At 43.9% G+C, this 17,091-nt stretch overlaps 1 protein-coding gene across 1 annotated transcript in view; it reads left to right on the forward strand.

Moving 5' to 3' along the window:
- Window positions 1-12,870: 12,870 nt before the first annotated feature.
- ZNF292 (zinc finger protein 292) overlaps window positions 12,871-17,091 on the forward strand; it is a 38,552-nt gene continuing 34,331 nt past the window's right edge. The window contains exon 1 of the mRNA XM_066612555.1: window positions 12,871-13,179. Coding sequence (XP_066468652.1) covers window positions 13,012-13,179 — 168 coding nt within the window. The 5' untranslated portion in view covers window positions 12,871-13,011. The remainder of the gene's footprint in view (window positions 13,180-17,091) is intronic.

The raw sequence follows: 17,091 nt of genomic DNA on the forward strand, positions 1-17,091 counted from the left end.
CCTTTTATAGATGCCACCAATTGTTCACCTTCCAACTGGTTCAAAAATGTACACTTCTTGTGTGTTTGTCTTGTGTGCTCCCTGAGGCATCTGGTGGGCCACTATGAGATACAGAAAGCTGGAGTAGATGGGCCTTTGGCCTGATCCAGTGGGGCTCTTCTTATGTTCTTACTGATACTAAAAGGATTGTTATGGCTAGCACTATGTCTGGCTCCCTAGTCTAATGCGTAGTGTTAATTTACCTGTGACAAGCTTCAAAGCAGCCATCAAGCATGAAATTTAAGCCACTGTCTTCCCAGCCACTCCAGCAACTTTGTCATTTAATATTGTATGATGCTTTGCAGATCAGTGAAAGATCAAGGGGTATGATGCATTTCACATACTATGCAGCAACAACACTAGATTTTCTACCAGATATGCACTAAATCCTGGCTGTATAGTGAATGTCCCTGTGTGATACATGTGTTCTGAAACTCTCATTTGCACATTATGTACTGTATTTATTTGTTTATCTTTATAGTTCACTTTTCTACAATAGGACACATAAGGTATCCATGTTGTTTCTGATCCAGGCATTGATCGACCTCAATCAATTTTGCTGAATCAAACCAGACCATAACCCTGACCCCAACGTGCACACCTGTCATATTTTTGCTGTACACTTAAATATAAGACGTCTACAACTAAGATGCACAATGTGTAAAGAAAAGTCCTTAGTCTGATCATGGAAGAGATTTTTCCAGGTAGCAGTGACTTCCTTCCGACTCCAGCTTTCACCTATACCAAACAAATTCTAAAACAAAAGATTACATTTAAATCACTCAACCAATATGAAATCAATGTCAATAAAGGCCAGTTCACATATTACAGACATTAGTAGGCACATATCTGTGCATTGCGTCCCTAATACTGTACATGAAGACAATACTACCAGTTTCTGGTGTGTATATATTATATGCATACCATGGGGACCTAGAGTCAGTCAAGGTTCCCAGCAGCATGGATGCAGTATACAAAATGTTTTAAAGAGACTTGTAGGGCTCTCATTTGTTATAGGGATCATCCTGGGTATACTGATAAACATGTTATGTGCCCACTCTCTCTGTAACATGTGAAGTAGTCCTGAGTGCTAGTTATAATGTAACATGTTTGTAATTGATCCATGCTTTAGGATACTGCCACTTGACCCTAGACAAAATAAAATATGTGACATTACATCAAATGTATGTAGATTTTGCAAGATTGATCAGTAATCAGGAGACAGCTACCATCCAGTATTCTGTTCATGTATATTTCTTGCAGAATGCACATGGATTTTCCAGGATCCCCAAAACATTTTCAGTGCATTTTATTAATGTAAATCACATCCCAGTGGTTACGCCCAGGTTCCCATTCTGTAGGAAAACCATTACATTAGAGCTGGCCCTAAGTAATATACAGAAGATATGGACATATTTATTCAAAGCAACAAACAACAAAGGAGAGACAGAACAACAAATTCAACTAATTTCAGTAGGAAATAAAGTAACTGAACAAGAGTAGTTTGGGCCATGTACAAAATAAAAAATGGAAGAAGGGAAAGGTCATCTGATAAACAAATAGCAAAAAAAATTTAAATGATAATAATAAAAACGTTGTGCATCATCCACAGAAATGATAGAACCAATGAGTGCAAAAGAAAACAGTACAACTAACCTCTATACTCAGGCTTATATTGTACAGGCTGCACACAGGGAAATGCATACAGTTCTTCATTTGTAACAATAAAATGTTAGTCTCCAGGAACAGCACACAAGAACACATAAGAATAAGAAAGCAGCAATTGTTATCTTAAAGTTTTTAACTATGGCTGCAATCCTAACCACACCTTCCTGAGAGTAATCCTCACTGAAGAAAATAGGACTTACTTTTGAGTAGACCTGGTTTGGATTGTGCCCTTACTCATGCTTTTGTTTTTTAGGAGTTTGAGATCCAATGCCTATTAACATGTACAAATATTATTGAAGGAAGACTGACACAAAGTTGTATCTTTAGCAAGGATTTTGTTCTTTTAAACAGATTCTACTTTATACAGGTAGCACGAAATTTTAACAAAAAGACTACAACTATACAATGTTAAGCCATATTACCCTTTTGTTTCCAAGTGAAGCCAGTTGATTTAAGGGTCTTGAAGACGCTTTGAGCCTTAGATGCACCTGTTTGTCAATGCTGGGAAGGAATAAACGCTGCGCTTTTCTTTTATATGAGCAAAATCTTCCACCTACATTTAAGCCAAAGGATCAACTGTAATTTCTGCTCATTGGCTAAATACTGCTTAATGCAATTACTATTTCATCAATCTGATATTATCTCTTCCTTGACTCTTGAGCAAATCGCTTTTTGCATTATAATATTAAAAGAAGGTCAGATGATGGTGGGCGCATGGATCAGTGATGTTTACCATGTCGTTTTCTCTTGCATTGTCATATGCCATTTGAGTTACTGCTGCCATTAAAAGACCATAACAAAAGACTTACAGGTTTTTTAAGTGACATTAGAGAGTTTTCTTTTCAGGTTCCATAGTCTATTTTCATATTTGAGACATAATATTAGTAGAAAACTAGGAAATACAAAACAGAAGAGTCTAACAACAATAAAAGTTATCAGCTACTAAATGAAATATACTGAAACACTATTTCACACAATCCTCGTAATGTTTGCCTCATTTCTGCTCATACCTTGACATTATGACTGTCTCTTCACTCTAAGCCTTGTCCAAACATTTCGGCAGGAGGGCCACATCATCTCTCTGACACTGCGTGTCAGGGGCTGGGAATAAAATTAAATAAATTTACATAAATTAATATATTAGAGAAGTTATATGAATGAATGAAGGTCTTGCAATAGCTCAAGGCCTATAAATGGCCTTGCATAAAGCAAGGCCAGTGTTTCCTTAGCTACCACTGCTGCATCACAGATGTCAAACAGTAAGCAGCCTTCTTCCCACAGCTCATGAGAAAGATTGACCAGTCATCCTCATGCTGAGAACACTTGCATCGGGCCAGCATGGGCTCCAGCAAGTCTCCAGAGGACCAGAGGCTCATTGGAGACTGGGGGCTCCCTGTGGGCCAGATTGGGAGCCCCCAAGGGCCACAAGTAGCCCCCTGGCTGGGGCTTGGACACCCCTGCTCTAAAACAATGCACAATTCAAAGAGAATTATATTTCTACATGACCATAAACTGCACAATATGTGGGCTGTGTGGGACCACAAATCCTACTATGGACAAGTGGAAACATAATGCTTCCAATATTTTAACCATAGTTAAAGGATCGGGAGCTGCCCACGGGGTTGCACGCTTCTTTTGTTCCCTTTGCTCTGTTCCCGCATTGCTTTCCTTCTCCCTTCTTCACTTTCCAGGCAAAAAGCCAGCCGTGGGAGTCACTGTGCATGTAACACTACAACATGAGGGAAAGAGAAAGATCATTTGCACTGGAGACATGAAAAAGTTGTGGAAGGAAATGTGTGGACCTGCAGCCCATGCTCCAAGCTCTTGAATGATGTTTTGCAGCCATGTTTTGCCCATCTCAGAAGAAATTCTTTATTTCCACAGTTGCAAAATTCTGCCATTTTAAAAGAATCTTATATTTGCACGAAAACATCCACAACCAAATGAAATAGATAAACAGGAAGACAGTTTGCATAAGGGTATCCATTCAGGAACGATAGTGGCCCAGTGAAATGCTGCTCTTGTGCAAAACACTGAAATAAACAAACACACACGCACACAGAGAGAGAGAGAGAGAGAGAGAGAGAGAGAGAGAGAGAGAGAGAGAGAGCCCCTGTGCAGAGTCAGCAGTCTTAGAGTTTCTGGAAAGCTCTTGTGCAGCATTCATATTCTTTATTGGCAAACTCCATTATTCTCTGGTCATGTGTTAGATGCAAAATGGGCCCCTCTTCATGTCTGGAATAGCTATTCCCCCTTCTAGGACTGGCATGCACTTATCAACTGGATGGTCAAACCTATCTATCTAGGTCAGGGGTGCCCAAACCCCAGCCCATGGGTCACTTGTGGCCTTCGGGGGCTCCCAATCTGGCCCACAGGGAGCCCCCAGGCTCCAATGAGCCTCTGTCCCTCCAGAGTCTTGCTGGAGCCCGTGCTGGCCTGACCCAACTGCTCTCAGTTTGAGGACGACTGTTCGACCTCTCACCTGAGCTGTGGGACGAGGGCTCCCTCCACTACTTGTTGTTTCATGTCTGTGATGCAGTAGTGGCAGCGAAGGAAAGGCCAACCTTGCTTTGTGCAAGGCATTTTATAGGCCTTGAGCTACTGCAAGACGTTCATTCATTCATATAAGTTCCATCTCTAATATAATTTGTTTATGTAAATTTATTCAAATTTTAAATGTAAATTAATTCTTCTTATTCCTGGCCCTCAACACAGTATCAGAGATATGATGTGGCCCTCCTGCCAAAATGTTTGGACACCCCTGATTTAGGTCAATTGGATGCAACAGAGTGATCCAGGTGGGTTTCACTTCTCCAATCAGATAACTTGACATTATCAAAGCAAAGTTTGATTACTACCATCCCATAGGAAGTCTTCATTGTTCTCTGCCAGTCTCTATGTCACCCATTTGTTGGGAGCTCAGAGAGGAGCACCCACTTGCTCACCCACAAGTAAAAGGCCTGGGACTTCCTTGAGCAATGTAAATAGATTTAGCAAGGGACTGTTTGACTACATTGTATTAAGAAATTGCTTTATTTTTCCTAGTTGCTGACTCCAACCTGCATACATATTTTCCTGGCTTCAATGCATTGGACAGGGGGTGGAGGTCTGTGGGCTAAAGAGTTTTCAGTAGCATCCCTGTTTTATTTACTGGGTGTTACTGATTAATTGTATACATTTGATGAAAATTTTTCTTTGTGCTTTCCAGCTGAGCTGTTCCATTTTTCATCAGCCTGCTTGTACTTTTATTACTTATCTTTCTCCATAGTGTTTCATCCCTTTTCATTAGACTTTTAATAAACTTCTAACATTTTGACCTTTGGTTCACTGGTAATTCAGGCTGCAATCCTAAACATGTTTCCTGGGAGTAAGTCTCACTGAACACAATGGGACTTTCTTCTGAGTAGACAGGCATAGGATTGTGCTATGGATTATCCTATCTCTTCGCCCTGCAGGCACTACTGTGGGTTTCATTTTTCACATGAACCACTAGGATTCAGTGTTCTCCTGGAAAGAGATTTTCCAACATCTCTCCCCCCCGCCCCGCCCCCCGGCCTGGTCTCTGTAACCTGGAATGGTGGCAGTGGATACAAACACCTAAAACATTTTCCCCATTCAGTTGCTGGTCCAGTAAAGAGAAAGTGAGAAGCAGGAAGGGGTGCATGTGAGCTAACCACTAGGTGCTACTTCTGTTGGTCAGACTGCCTTCTTCCAGGACTAACTCATCCTCTCCCTTCCCAAACAATAATGCAATGGGTTTTGCAGTGCCTGGTAAGATTGTGCAAAATTGTCCTTTGTACCTGTTGAAAGAGGACCTGCAGACTGCAAAATAACTACAAAAAAAAAATTGAAGGAATGAGATGTTAATGACAAAGAAAAGTCAATAAGCATGGGTGTGTGCAGAAGAATGAAGGGGGGTTTGAAACTAAAGTCTCTCTCTTATTTCTTAACAAATCTGCACCAAACTGAGAAAGGATGGGATAAAGATATAATGAAAAGCACCCAAGTAAATAACCAAGGCTTGCATTTCTGCACTAGGTATAATCCCAAAACTGCCAAAAATGCTGTGTTCACATGAATGAGTTGGTTGCATGTTGGTTGCTTCATCCAATAATGCAATTTCTTATTCAGAGTTTCTTTAAGAGATCTTTCTTTCTTTTCACTTAAGAAGCTAAATATTCTTCCCTATTGGTCAGTATCAGGTTCAAATAAATTGCTTCTCAATTTCCAACATCATTTTTTTCATTGCAGATAGACAGGACAACTGGCCAACATTCTCTGATTAAGGGTACAGTCCTAGGTTGCCCTTGGGCCGGTGCAAGTCCCTTGCGCCAGCCCAGGAGGGTTGCAAACATGCCGTAAAGAGAAGAGCTGGAAGGGAGGTGTTCCAGGGCAGGTGGAAGGCGGTTTCGGGGGTGGGGGAGACATGGTGGGACCTGGCAGATATGCCAGATCTTTGCCCCCATTCCCAGAAAGCGTGGAGCAGCTGCAAGCCGCTTTGCTCTCCTCAGACATGCCACCTCCAGAGGTGGCGCATGACCGAGGAGACCCATTGAGGCTGCAGTGGCTTACCTGGGAGTAAGGGGAAGAGTTTCGCCTTACCTCCAACTGAGCCACTTTGAATTCCTATCTTGCGCTGGATACAGCATAGACCTCCTGGCCTGCCTATTCCAGCGCAAGATAGGATTGTGCTGCACACATATAATGCATGTATTCTGCAAAACAAGAAAAGATAAGGTAATGAGGAGCAGAGATTCTGGTGTGTCATCAGCAGACACATCACGTAAGGAGATGAGACCATGAGAGATGACTATAAGAGGCTGACAGCACAATCCCGCACAGGCAGTGTGCCTGCAGATGTTGGTTCAATGACAGCTCAATTGGCACAGAACCAGCAATATGACACACCAGCATGCCTTCGCCACAGGTGCAACCCCCACTGATGGACAGGTCAAAACAGGGAGAAAATGTGGGCAAGTCAAGGAGGAGTCAATGAATGTCATAACCTAGGCATCCCCCAGGTAATAGACATGCTCCCGAAGTATGAAGAATAGTTGTATCAATTGTGATTAGCTTACACTAAAGATGAATGCTTCTGTGACAAGATCCTTTAATATGCATTGGGCATGATCCACTCTTAAGTCTTATTTTAGTGAAGAGGAGTTATACATGCTTATTCCCTCCCTCCTTAAAAGCAACAGGACTAGAAATGCGTAATTTTTAGTGAAACAGTCATTCAACATTTGGTTGCTCTCCTAGCCACAAAAGTATACTTCAAAAGGCACTTTTTTCTCTTCCTTTAATTCCAAACATACATTTATGAATAAAAATTATGATTACATATCTAGTTTTTCATTCCCACTCATGGAGTTTGGTTTTTCCCTGTTCCTTGTACACAATACTTCATTCAAATCAATATTCTTCTAGTAGACAGTACAAATAGTTTGCAATCAGTAACAGAACAGCAGGGGACTTCACCTCCATCTCAAGGCTTCCAGCTTGTATTAATTAGGTGGAAAGTACAAGTGGATATTTCCATGAACAAATAATCTGCTGTAAGAAGCCATGGAGATCACATTTATGTTCCATGTTTATTTTTATCTGTCTTTCATTACCACAGAGGAAAATCTTTTCAGAAAAGCCAAACATCTGGAATAAAGAATATTATAAAACAATCTATTGACCATAAAAGCAAGTATTTACAAAAATCTTATTAGGTCATGGAAAGTTGACAAGCGGACTGGAATCCCTCTTTAGCCATGAACTCACAAGACAGCCATCTCTCTGCCTTATATTTTAATTACTTGCTTGATTAGAAAGCATTTATACCTTTCCAACTCCTGTTAGGCAATTCGAGGCAGCTATTTGTAAAATTGAGAGAATAATAAGCTACCTCACAAGATTATTTAATGGTAGAATGAGAGCCAGCTGAGGAAGTCACAGAGAAATGCTTCCCTATGGACATAGTTCCATGAAGGGGACATAAAACAGTGATGCTTATCATGAGGATTCCCCAGATTACACTGGAATTTTCAACACCAGTGCTAGCTGATATCAGGAACATACAAGCTGATGGGGAGAGGGTTCATATAATTCAGGAAATCCTTGTCACTTTTGCAACAGTCATTTGCATGCAATGTGTGATTAGACGCTAGGGAACATTTCAGAACATAGTAAACTTAACAGGGGCAAAGGTTAGCAAGTAAAAAGTTCTAAGGAAATGAAGAGGGGTGACAAGGTAACAAGTATCAGTGGAAAGGTAAGCACAGTGTCCTTAGCATCCTTCTCCTCTACTAGGTAAAACCCACAAACAAACAAATGAAAAAACTCTGGAAGGCAAGACACTTGGAAAGCCGAACAAGTAAGTATGCACCTGGTGGCAGTAGCAAGATGTGCCTGGTATAGGAGACACACGTAGGTAGAGGCACTGATACACATTGGCTGCCCAATCCTAACCTGCCTGGTGAAGCAGAGCTGTAACAGAGCAGGTTAGGAATATACTGGCGGTCCTTCAGGATAAGGCAATATTTTCCCTGTTATCCCAAGTAACATCCCAGTCTGCCCAGAGGGGATACTCATATCTGCACCAGCAGTTTAACTGGTAGAAGCCCAAGCAGCCTCTTGTAGTCCATTTGGGCCAAGGAGTAAGGATAGGATATGGCGGAGGCCTGCTCTGCCGATCCTGACCCCTCCCATCCCCTGATCCGTCCTTCCCTGCCCAGAAACGCCCCCTCCCTGCCTCTGTTCCACCCTCCCATTGCCCAGTACCTCTTACCTCTGCCAGCATCAGATCATCTGGATGCATGTCGGCATCCAACACAGCTTCCCTGCTGGCACTGCTTGCTCTCCGGGTGCTGCAAATCTGCTTTACAGCACATTTGTGACACCCTTGGTAGATGCAATGGTCACCCTCGCCAGTCAAAGACAAGTTTAGGATTGCGCTGGCACTCAATTATTTCAATTCAAGCCCAATCCCATACATAGTCAATGGAGCTTACTCCCAGGAAAGTGTGCATAGGATTGCAGCCTTAGTGAGAGTGGCAAAATCCTGACCTGGATTCCATATCATTCACAAAAGAAGCTATATCCTGAAACATTTTATAGTACATTCTTGAAAATGTTTGGAATTCTCAGTGTGAACCAAAAGAGCATTGTCATAGCTAGACTGGGTGATGCATATGAATTTAACATTTCCTACACAATGATGCTATAGCAATTGTCCCATACTATCTGATATGAAACAAGGCTACCTATAGACATTGGCAGTGGTGGTGAGAAAGCATATTACTTGATCGTGGAAGCTGCTTGGCCATTTTCAGTTCAAAAGGAGACTTGGTTTGAAATATGAATACAAGAACATGAACTGCTTTGTAGAGACATTGTGAGAATACAAAACAGGAGCGGTTTTACACAAAATATTAAATAAAAAGAACAAATTGGGAAATGATAAAACGTGAAGTCATATAAACCAGTTATAAAATTATTTGAACTGACAGTATGTTTGAATTCTTCATACAAGAAATGTATTGCCTACAGACCAATTACAGTAATACAGTTTCCTAAAAGATAACCAGTGGAAGAGGCAGATAAGCAGGAATCAAGGTGTCAGTCATGTTTCTTTCCCAACTTCTGATAACTATTGTCTGTCTAAATAGAAAGCAACAGATGAATGGGCATTTGATAGTAACTTGGATGACTGGGATCCAACCACATCTGTAGATGAGAAAAAAAAACTTCACAGACAACAACTGTGGATATGACATTGATAGGTGAAGCAACCTCAGAGCTAGCACATGAATCCAGATTCAATCATGCAGATTAAATAATGTTTTCCAGTATAGAAGTTGAGTACAAGGTTGAACAGTGCATCATTTCACATTTTTATGTGGTTATATGTTATAGTTACTGTGACCTTGTAAGATTGCTAGGACATTGAACTTCAAAGGGGGAAGAAAGTAAGCCATTTAACAGCCCAATCCTATGCTTCCCAGTGCCCAGGGCCACAGTGGCACCAAAATAGCAGTAGCGCCGGGTCTTCACAGGGTAAGGGAACTTACCTGGTAGGCCCTGCAATAGGTCTCCTTCAGTCTGCGCCAGTGATTTTGCTGGCATGGAGGAGCTCCATGTCAGGCTTTTCAGCCCAACATGAGGCACAGGATCTGATGGAGGATGCTTCCATCATTCCCATCCCCCTCCTGGGCCTGATCCTTCCTCTACCCCATTCCACCCACTCCCCACCTCCCCCCACCCCAAAAAGCCTTACCTCTGGCCAGTGCTGCAGGACGCTGTCCAGCTGTACTGAGGCTAGGCGGAAATGTTCCGTACTCTCAGGATGCCATAAATATGCTTTACAGCATGCTTATGACACCCAGTGCCAGCGCTGGAGATCAGTGCTGGTGCTGGGGGCCCAATGGATTGGGCCCCAAAACATCTTTTTTACAACCTGTGCACTGCAGCACGTTGGTGTGCTGTGAATGGTCCACAGGTGTGCCACTGGAGCTTGGGGAATTTATTAGTAGGACCATTGGAAATGTGAGCCCTCTGCCAGTAGTGTGGTATGCCTTGTCAATTGTCAAAAAACTGATGGTTTGCCCTGAGAATTGTTAGTGTGCCATGAGATGAAAATTGTCAAAAATCATTGGTCTAAAAATTGACAATGATATTAGTATGGTGAGCAGACTATTTTATTAACCAGCTAATAATAGTTTTCAGAGACAACTTCCTGGTTTGACAGGAAGTAGATTCTGGAGGCTTCTGCAGGCCATCCTGAGGCCCATGGAGGCCAACAGAATGGGTCACCAGCCTGGTGTGACCCAAGAGAGGCCTCAAGAGGCTCCAAATAATTAATTGCAAGAGCTTTGAGTGTGGACCCCAGCATCCATGGAATTCCTTATCTGTGGAGGAAGGGGGGATGAAACTAAACCCCCACAGATAAGGAGGTCCCACTGTATTCTATAATAGCTATACACATTACCCTCTTTATACGAACCTAATCCATTCCTGAAAACAGCCCTTATCTAGAACGAGTACAATTATTACATTCATTTCAATGGGGAAAGTTCCAAAATCATTCCAAGTTCATCCCAAAATCACCCTTTATGTCTAATAACAAAAGGGGAAAGTTGCATGATACAATAAATAGACTAAATAACACTTAGTAAATTATACAGTATCAATAAAGTGTAAAAGGAAACAATGAAAATGTTTCAGAAGGTCATGTAATGAAGTTTAGCACTTCAAGCAAACTATGAGCAACTGTCTTAAATTCTACCTGTTATTCCACTTTTCTCATGAGATTTTTTCATCTTCTTTTGTTCTTTAGGACCCATCTTCACACTGATTTGTAGAAAAACAGTACAAAAACACTTGCACTGTAAAAGGGAACATGTGATGCATGTGCCTTGAAAGTGTAGGGTTGCACTATTTCTCAGGCAGTAAACCTCACACAAAGAAAGACACCACTTCCCAAACTATACTCTGTTCCCCCCCTGAAGGGTCCTGAAGAACACTTCTCCTAAAGCCCTGAGGCCAAGGGTTAAGCACACCTAAGAAAGGGGGCCCTTCCAGACCTCTGTATTATCAGAGGAAGAAACTCAAAATTCAGTCTGACCTCCTGGTCCTCCTTCTTGGGCACATGTGGAAAATTCATCCTCAACTCTGTCTCAGGAGCTCAAAGTGGAGGGTAAAATGTGTAATAGACTTTGCCTCCATGAGAGACTTGGTTCCTCCTCCCCCCCCCATCATTCCTAGACTTTATATCAAACATTATGGTATGGATAAAGAGGGACGGTCTTAAAACTGTAAATGTAGTATGGATAAGTCATAGCAAGAGCACTTATAAGGAGGGAAGAGTGTAGTTTGGATATTGCAAGATGAAAAAAATCACTGCTTCTGCAAATTACCTTGGTTCTAGTGGTGTACCTTGGGGGAGCAAGGGGGTCAAAAGTACTGGGTCCCACACCTGTGGGGACAGCAGTGGCTTCCTCATCCCCCCTGCTGCCTTCCTAGCCCACTTTGGAGGGCCAAGAACACTGTGCACAGCCTCCGTGGCCCTCTGGAGGGCCTTTAACACCAACAAAACCAGAAATGGTGTTTGAGGCTTCCGGAGGCCTCAGAAGGCCTTTGGAGGGCTGGAGTAGGCTGTGTGCTGCCTCCTCAGGCCCTCCAAGGCCCCCAGTGGGGGGGCATTCTGTGGTTCTGGCCCCAGTTGGCACAGGGGGCCAGGAACACCGCTGCTTGGTCCTCTTGTAAAATGAGCTATAAGTATGAATTCCACACCCTGAATTTTCTTAGACAAGTGCAAATTTGTATTTCTAAATATTTTTAATTGCCTGAAGCATCAAATAAACACAACATGGAACAAGAACTCAGTATTAAGCATTTATTTCTCAGGAAGGATTTAGAAAAACTTCTAACACATCTGCAACCTTGTTATTATTAATTATTATGAAGTCTCAGCGGCTTAGGCTGCCAACACCACACCTCACCTTTTAAAAAAAGAAGGGAGAGACCTAAGCTAGAATACTTATTTTATTTATCTGAAACATTTCTCTCCTGCCTTTCCTATGCCAAAGCAAATGTTCAAGACAGCTAAGAATTCAGACTGATTTCTGCCCAGTCCACAGAATGTACACATTTGATCCCTGTTGCATATATGCAACATTGGGTAGAAATGGCTTAAGATATACAATATATTAAGAGCAATTGCATTGAACTGCGTAAGTTAGGAAACTCCCGCTGAAATCTTATCCACACTTTCCTGGGAGGAAGCCCCATTGACTCTAATGGGACTTACTTCTGAGTAGACATGCAGAGGCTTCGGCTCTGAGGCTGCCATCCTATCCACACTTTCCTGGGAGTAAGCGCCACCGACTATAATGGGACTTACTTCCGAGTAACCCCCTTGGGACTAGCCACGAGCCACTCCCAGCAGCGCAAGAAAAACACCGCCCAGCAACCGAAAGCGAAAGGCTCCCACATTCTATTTGCTTCGTTGCCGCCAAAAGTCCTGGAGAGACGTCACATGACCACCAGAGCCACAGGGCGCGCGCCGTGCCAGTCACGTGACGGCACTGCCAGGCGTGGCCCCGCCTTCTGCGAAACAGAGCCATTGAGTGCTCGGGGCAGGGCGGAGGGAAGAGCTGCGAGCCAGGGCCCTCACGTGACAGTTGCTCCCCCTCCCTCCCGGAACGTGGCATTGTGTAGTCACGTGACCGCGCGGGCGTGCGGGAGGGGAGGTGGGCCGTGGAGAGCAGCCTCGCGGGGGGGAGGGGGGCTGCGTACGCGACGGAGCGGGGTGCGAAGATGGCGGACGAGGAGGCTGAGCAGGACAACGGGAGCCTCGGGGCCGGCGGCGGCCTCGCGGAGCCGCGGCGCCTGAAGGAGAGGCTGCTGGCGCTGGAGGCGGCGCTGCGGGAGAGCGGCGGGACGGCCGTGGACGCGGCCACCGAGTACTGTCAGCAGCTCTGCCAGGTCAGGACGGGCCGGGCCGCGTCGGGACTCCTCTGGGCGGAGGGTCCACCCTCGGGGAAGGCGGGCCGCGCTCCCTCCCTCAGCGAAGCTGCCCAAGGCGGCCCGCCCCCTGCGCCGGGAGGGGAGCTGCCCTCCGTCCGGAATCCCCACCTCCCCTCCCGCGAGCTGCCCGGGAAGAGCCCCCGTCCCTGCCCGGTGCTCGCGGCTCCTCTCCGCCCGGCCCTTTGTTGTGCCGCTGCCGCCTCGGCTGGCTCCGCAGGGCCTTTGTCTGCCTCTCGATGGCGGCTGCCAGCTCCGTCCCCGGCCCAGCAGTGGCAGCAACGCCGAGAGGAAGGGGAAGGGCCGCTCGGGCTCCAGGGCGGGGAGGAGTGCCGGGAGGTGGCTCCCCCTCCCGCCCCGTCTCTGCTCCTGCACTTCTGCCCCCTTTCCTCCGCACAGGGACTGATTGCACCTGCCCCACTGGAGGGCAGGGGATCTCGGGAGCCTCCTCTCGTTCTGCGCGTACACAGGCGAAGAATCAGTTCAGGAGTCGGGTTTCCAGAGTGTGCCTGTCTCCTTGTTGTCTCAGTTCAGGTCGACCCACAAGACTGTACAGTGTTGCTCAAACTGTGGGTCGGGACCCATCAGGTGGGTTGCAAGCCAATTCCCCATTCATTTATTTTTAATATGTTAGGCTTGATGCTACTGTGGTATGTGACTGCACTTGGGGGAATGTGACAGACCTGTACTTTGAACAAGCTACTGTGTATATTTTTTTAACAAGGATTGTCAATGGGACTTACTCCTGGGTAAGTGTGGGCATCCTTGCAGCCTAGGAAGCTTAAAAATGTTCTGCTTGTTGATGTCACTTCCAGTCATGACATTGCTTCCGGTGGGTCCTGACAGATTCTCATTCTGAAAAGTGGGTGCCAGTGCTAACTATGTGAGAACCTCGCCTATAGACCACTCTGCAACTTTTCCAAATTCACTGATTTTTAACCCCATTCACTAGACTAAGGACCTACCGAGTTTAGCACCAGGACACACTTTTTAGAATGAGAATCTGTTAGGAGCCACCAGAAGTGACATCATCAAGCAGAAAGATTTTTAACAATCCTAGGTTGCAATCCTACCCACTCTTACCCATGAGTAAGCCCCATTGATTATCATTGTGAAAAGCCTATAGCGAGTAGCCTGTAAAAAGCACAGATCTGTAACATTTCCCCAAATGCAGTCTTATACCACAGTAGCATCAAGTCAGATATATTAAAAATAAAATATTGAAATGAATGAGGACCCACCTGGAACTGGCTTATGACCCACCTAGTGGGTCCCAGCCCACAGTCTGAGAAACACTACTCTAGAGCAGGGGTGTCCAAACGTTTTGGCAGGAGGGCCGCATCATCTCTCTGACACTGTGTCAGGGGCCTGGGGGAAAAAAGAATTAATTTACATAAATGAATTTATTAGAGCTAGAACTTATATGAATGAATGAAGGTCTTGCAGTAGCTCAAGGCCTATAAAAGGTCTTACACAAAGCAAGGCCAGCCTTTCCTTCACTGCCACTGCTGCATCACAGACGTGAAACAGCAAGTAGTGGAGGGAGCCCTTGTCAGGTGAGACAACTCAGGAGAGAGGTCAAACAGTCGTCCTCATGCTGAGAGCAGTTGCATTGGGCCAACATGGGCTCCAGCAAGTCTCTGGAGGGCCAGAGGTTCATTGGAAATTGGGGGCTCCCTGAGGGCCTGATTGGGAGCCCCCCAGGGCCACAAGTGGCCCCCGGGTTGGGGTTTGGGCACCCCTGCTCTAGAGCATGGCCCTCCAAACCCTGGCCCGGGGCCAGATGCGGCCAGTGACTAGCCTCAGTCTGGCCCACAGCCAGCCTCCTGTCCCCTGAAAGTCTCTGGCCCACTTGACCGAACATGGCTTGAACTGTGATCTGGTTGCATCTGGAGGGTGTTCTAAGGGCCAGAGAGTTTGAATGAATGAGCCCATTCATTCATTTATTCAGTCATCTAAGTTCCATCTCTTATTTATATAAATTTTATATTTAAATTTTTTTTCTGGCTCTCAGCACCGTGCCAGATATTTGATGTGGCCCTCTGGCCAAAATGTTTGGAGACCCCTGCTCAAGAGAATGCAAAAAAATCTTTTTCACTTTGTTTTTAAAGAATCTGATGCACATATGTCACTTCGTAGCTTTTTGGAATGATTGCTAAGCACACGCACACACACTTTGTATTATTTTCATCAACATAGATGTATCAATTTGTAAATGGGCATTTCAGCCTTCTATTAAGACTAGTTCTCCTTGCCTGCTAGGATTGTAGCAGTCAGCAGAACTTCACAGTAGAAATTGGAACAAACCTGTCACCTGAAGTTGTACAGAAGAGGATGCAACTTTTCATAGCGTTGCCTGATTCTCAACATGTTTAAAGTAGTTCTTTGTTGCACTGCAGAGATGGTAGAATGTGAGCAGATCCTGCTTTCCAATTCCATCTGTAGAATGTTTTAAAATTTCAGAACCTATGAAACAATAAAACAGAAAGAAGTGTGTGATGCCACAACACCCATGTAAACACACGTAAAAAGTTCAACACCAGTTGTAGAAAGTAGATAAAAACAAAAAAAAATCCATGATGAATAGCATAATTTCTTAAGTACTCTAAGTGCTAAACTTTAGATTGATAAAGTGTATACTTATTGTAGTATGATTTTTTTTATTAAAATAAAGAAAATTATGTGTTTTAAACTAGAAGGCAGCCTTTATTTGTACTGCTGATGCCTGTACTATAATTGCTATTCACAATTCTGCTTTGGGCATATATAGCTTGAAGCAGCAGTTTAGTATATTTTGTAGCTTACTCTCATAGAAAATGTTATTTTGTTACTTGAAATTGAAATTCTGGAAATCCGTTTCATCCAGAAATGTTAAATATGTAGGATAAAATTATGAATTGCTTTAAATAAGGGTGGGTTGTATCTTCTCATGCAGAGGTAATTTGCAAGAGTCATACACAAAGGTCAGCAACCCATGATCCATGGGTAGATGTAAACATTTATTTTATTCAGAAGGAAGCCCATAGTGTTCAATCAGACTTATGGTAATTTCATCTTACTCACCGGGGGGGGGGGGAATCACTACCCATGGGCCTGACCCACCATCCAAAGTGACCAGGCCAGCACAGAGCTCAGCTTGGGAGGCAAAGCCACCTGCTCAGGCTCATGGAGTCTAAATGTATGCCAGCAAGAAAAACCAAAGAAGATGAAGCAAACCTCGCCTCCCAACTTTGTGAGCCCAGATAGTGGGCTCCGCCATTCCACATCTGGTAGCAAAGTGGTAGCAAAGTGGGTGAAAAGCTTCGCCTCCCAAGTCAAGCTCCATGGAGCCACCTCCAGGAGCTCAGTAACGTGGAAGTTTGGCAGTGACCTGATTACGTCTTTACTGAATGTCCAGCCCCTTTTCTGAAAATGTTGCTCTAAAGTATTCAACGACAGGACTTTGCTTCATATAAACGTAGGATAAAATCTGATATATTTCTGTATGATCCTATTTTATTTAAAAAAGAAAAGCCGCCACATTGACCCATTTGTTTCATTTTCTTGCTAGCCTGATGTTTCTAAATTTATGTATTCATTCAGGGATTTCTATACCACTTTTTCCTAGGTGAACAAAATTGGTCCTCAAGATAGTTTACAACATAAAAAATAAAAATGTATAAAATGCATAATGAAAATTTACATAATAAAAGTGCTGTATATAAATCCACAATATCCTAAAACTAGCAGCTAAAATACAAGGTGTCTCAAAAAAATATGTGCACACATTTTAATGAGTTCTAATTCATACATACTTTATTGTAGAAAACCTGCAACACTCAAACATCTAGGGAAGGAATTGAAGAGATGGGCGGAACCATCCCAGCACACACG

Source organism: Tiliqua scincoides, chromosome 1 (assembly GCF_035046505.1).
Source record: "Tiliqua scincoides isolate rTilSci1 chromosome 1, rTilSci1.hap2, whole genome shotgun sequence".
NCBI lineage: Eukaryota > Metazoa > Chordata > Lepidosauria > Squamata > Scincidae > Tiliqua > Tiliqua scincoides.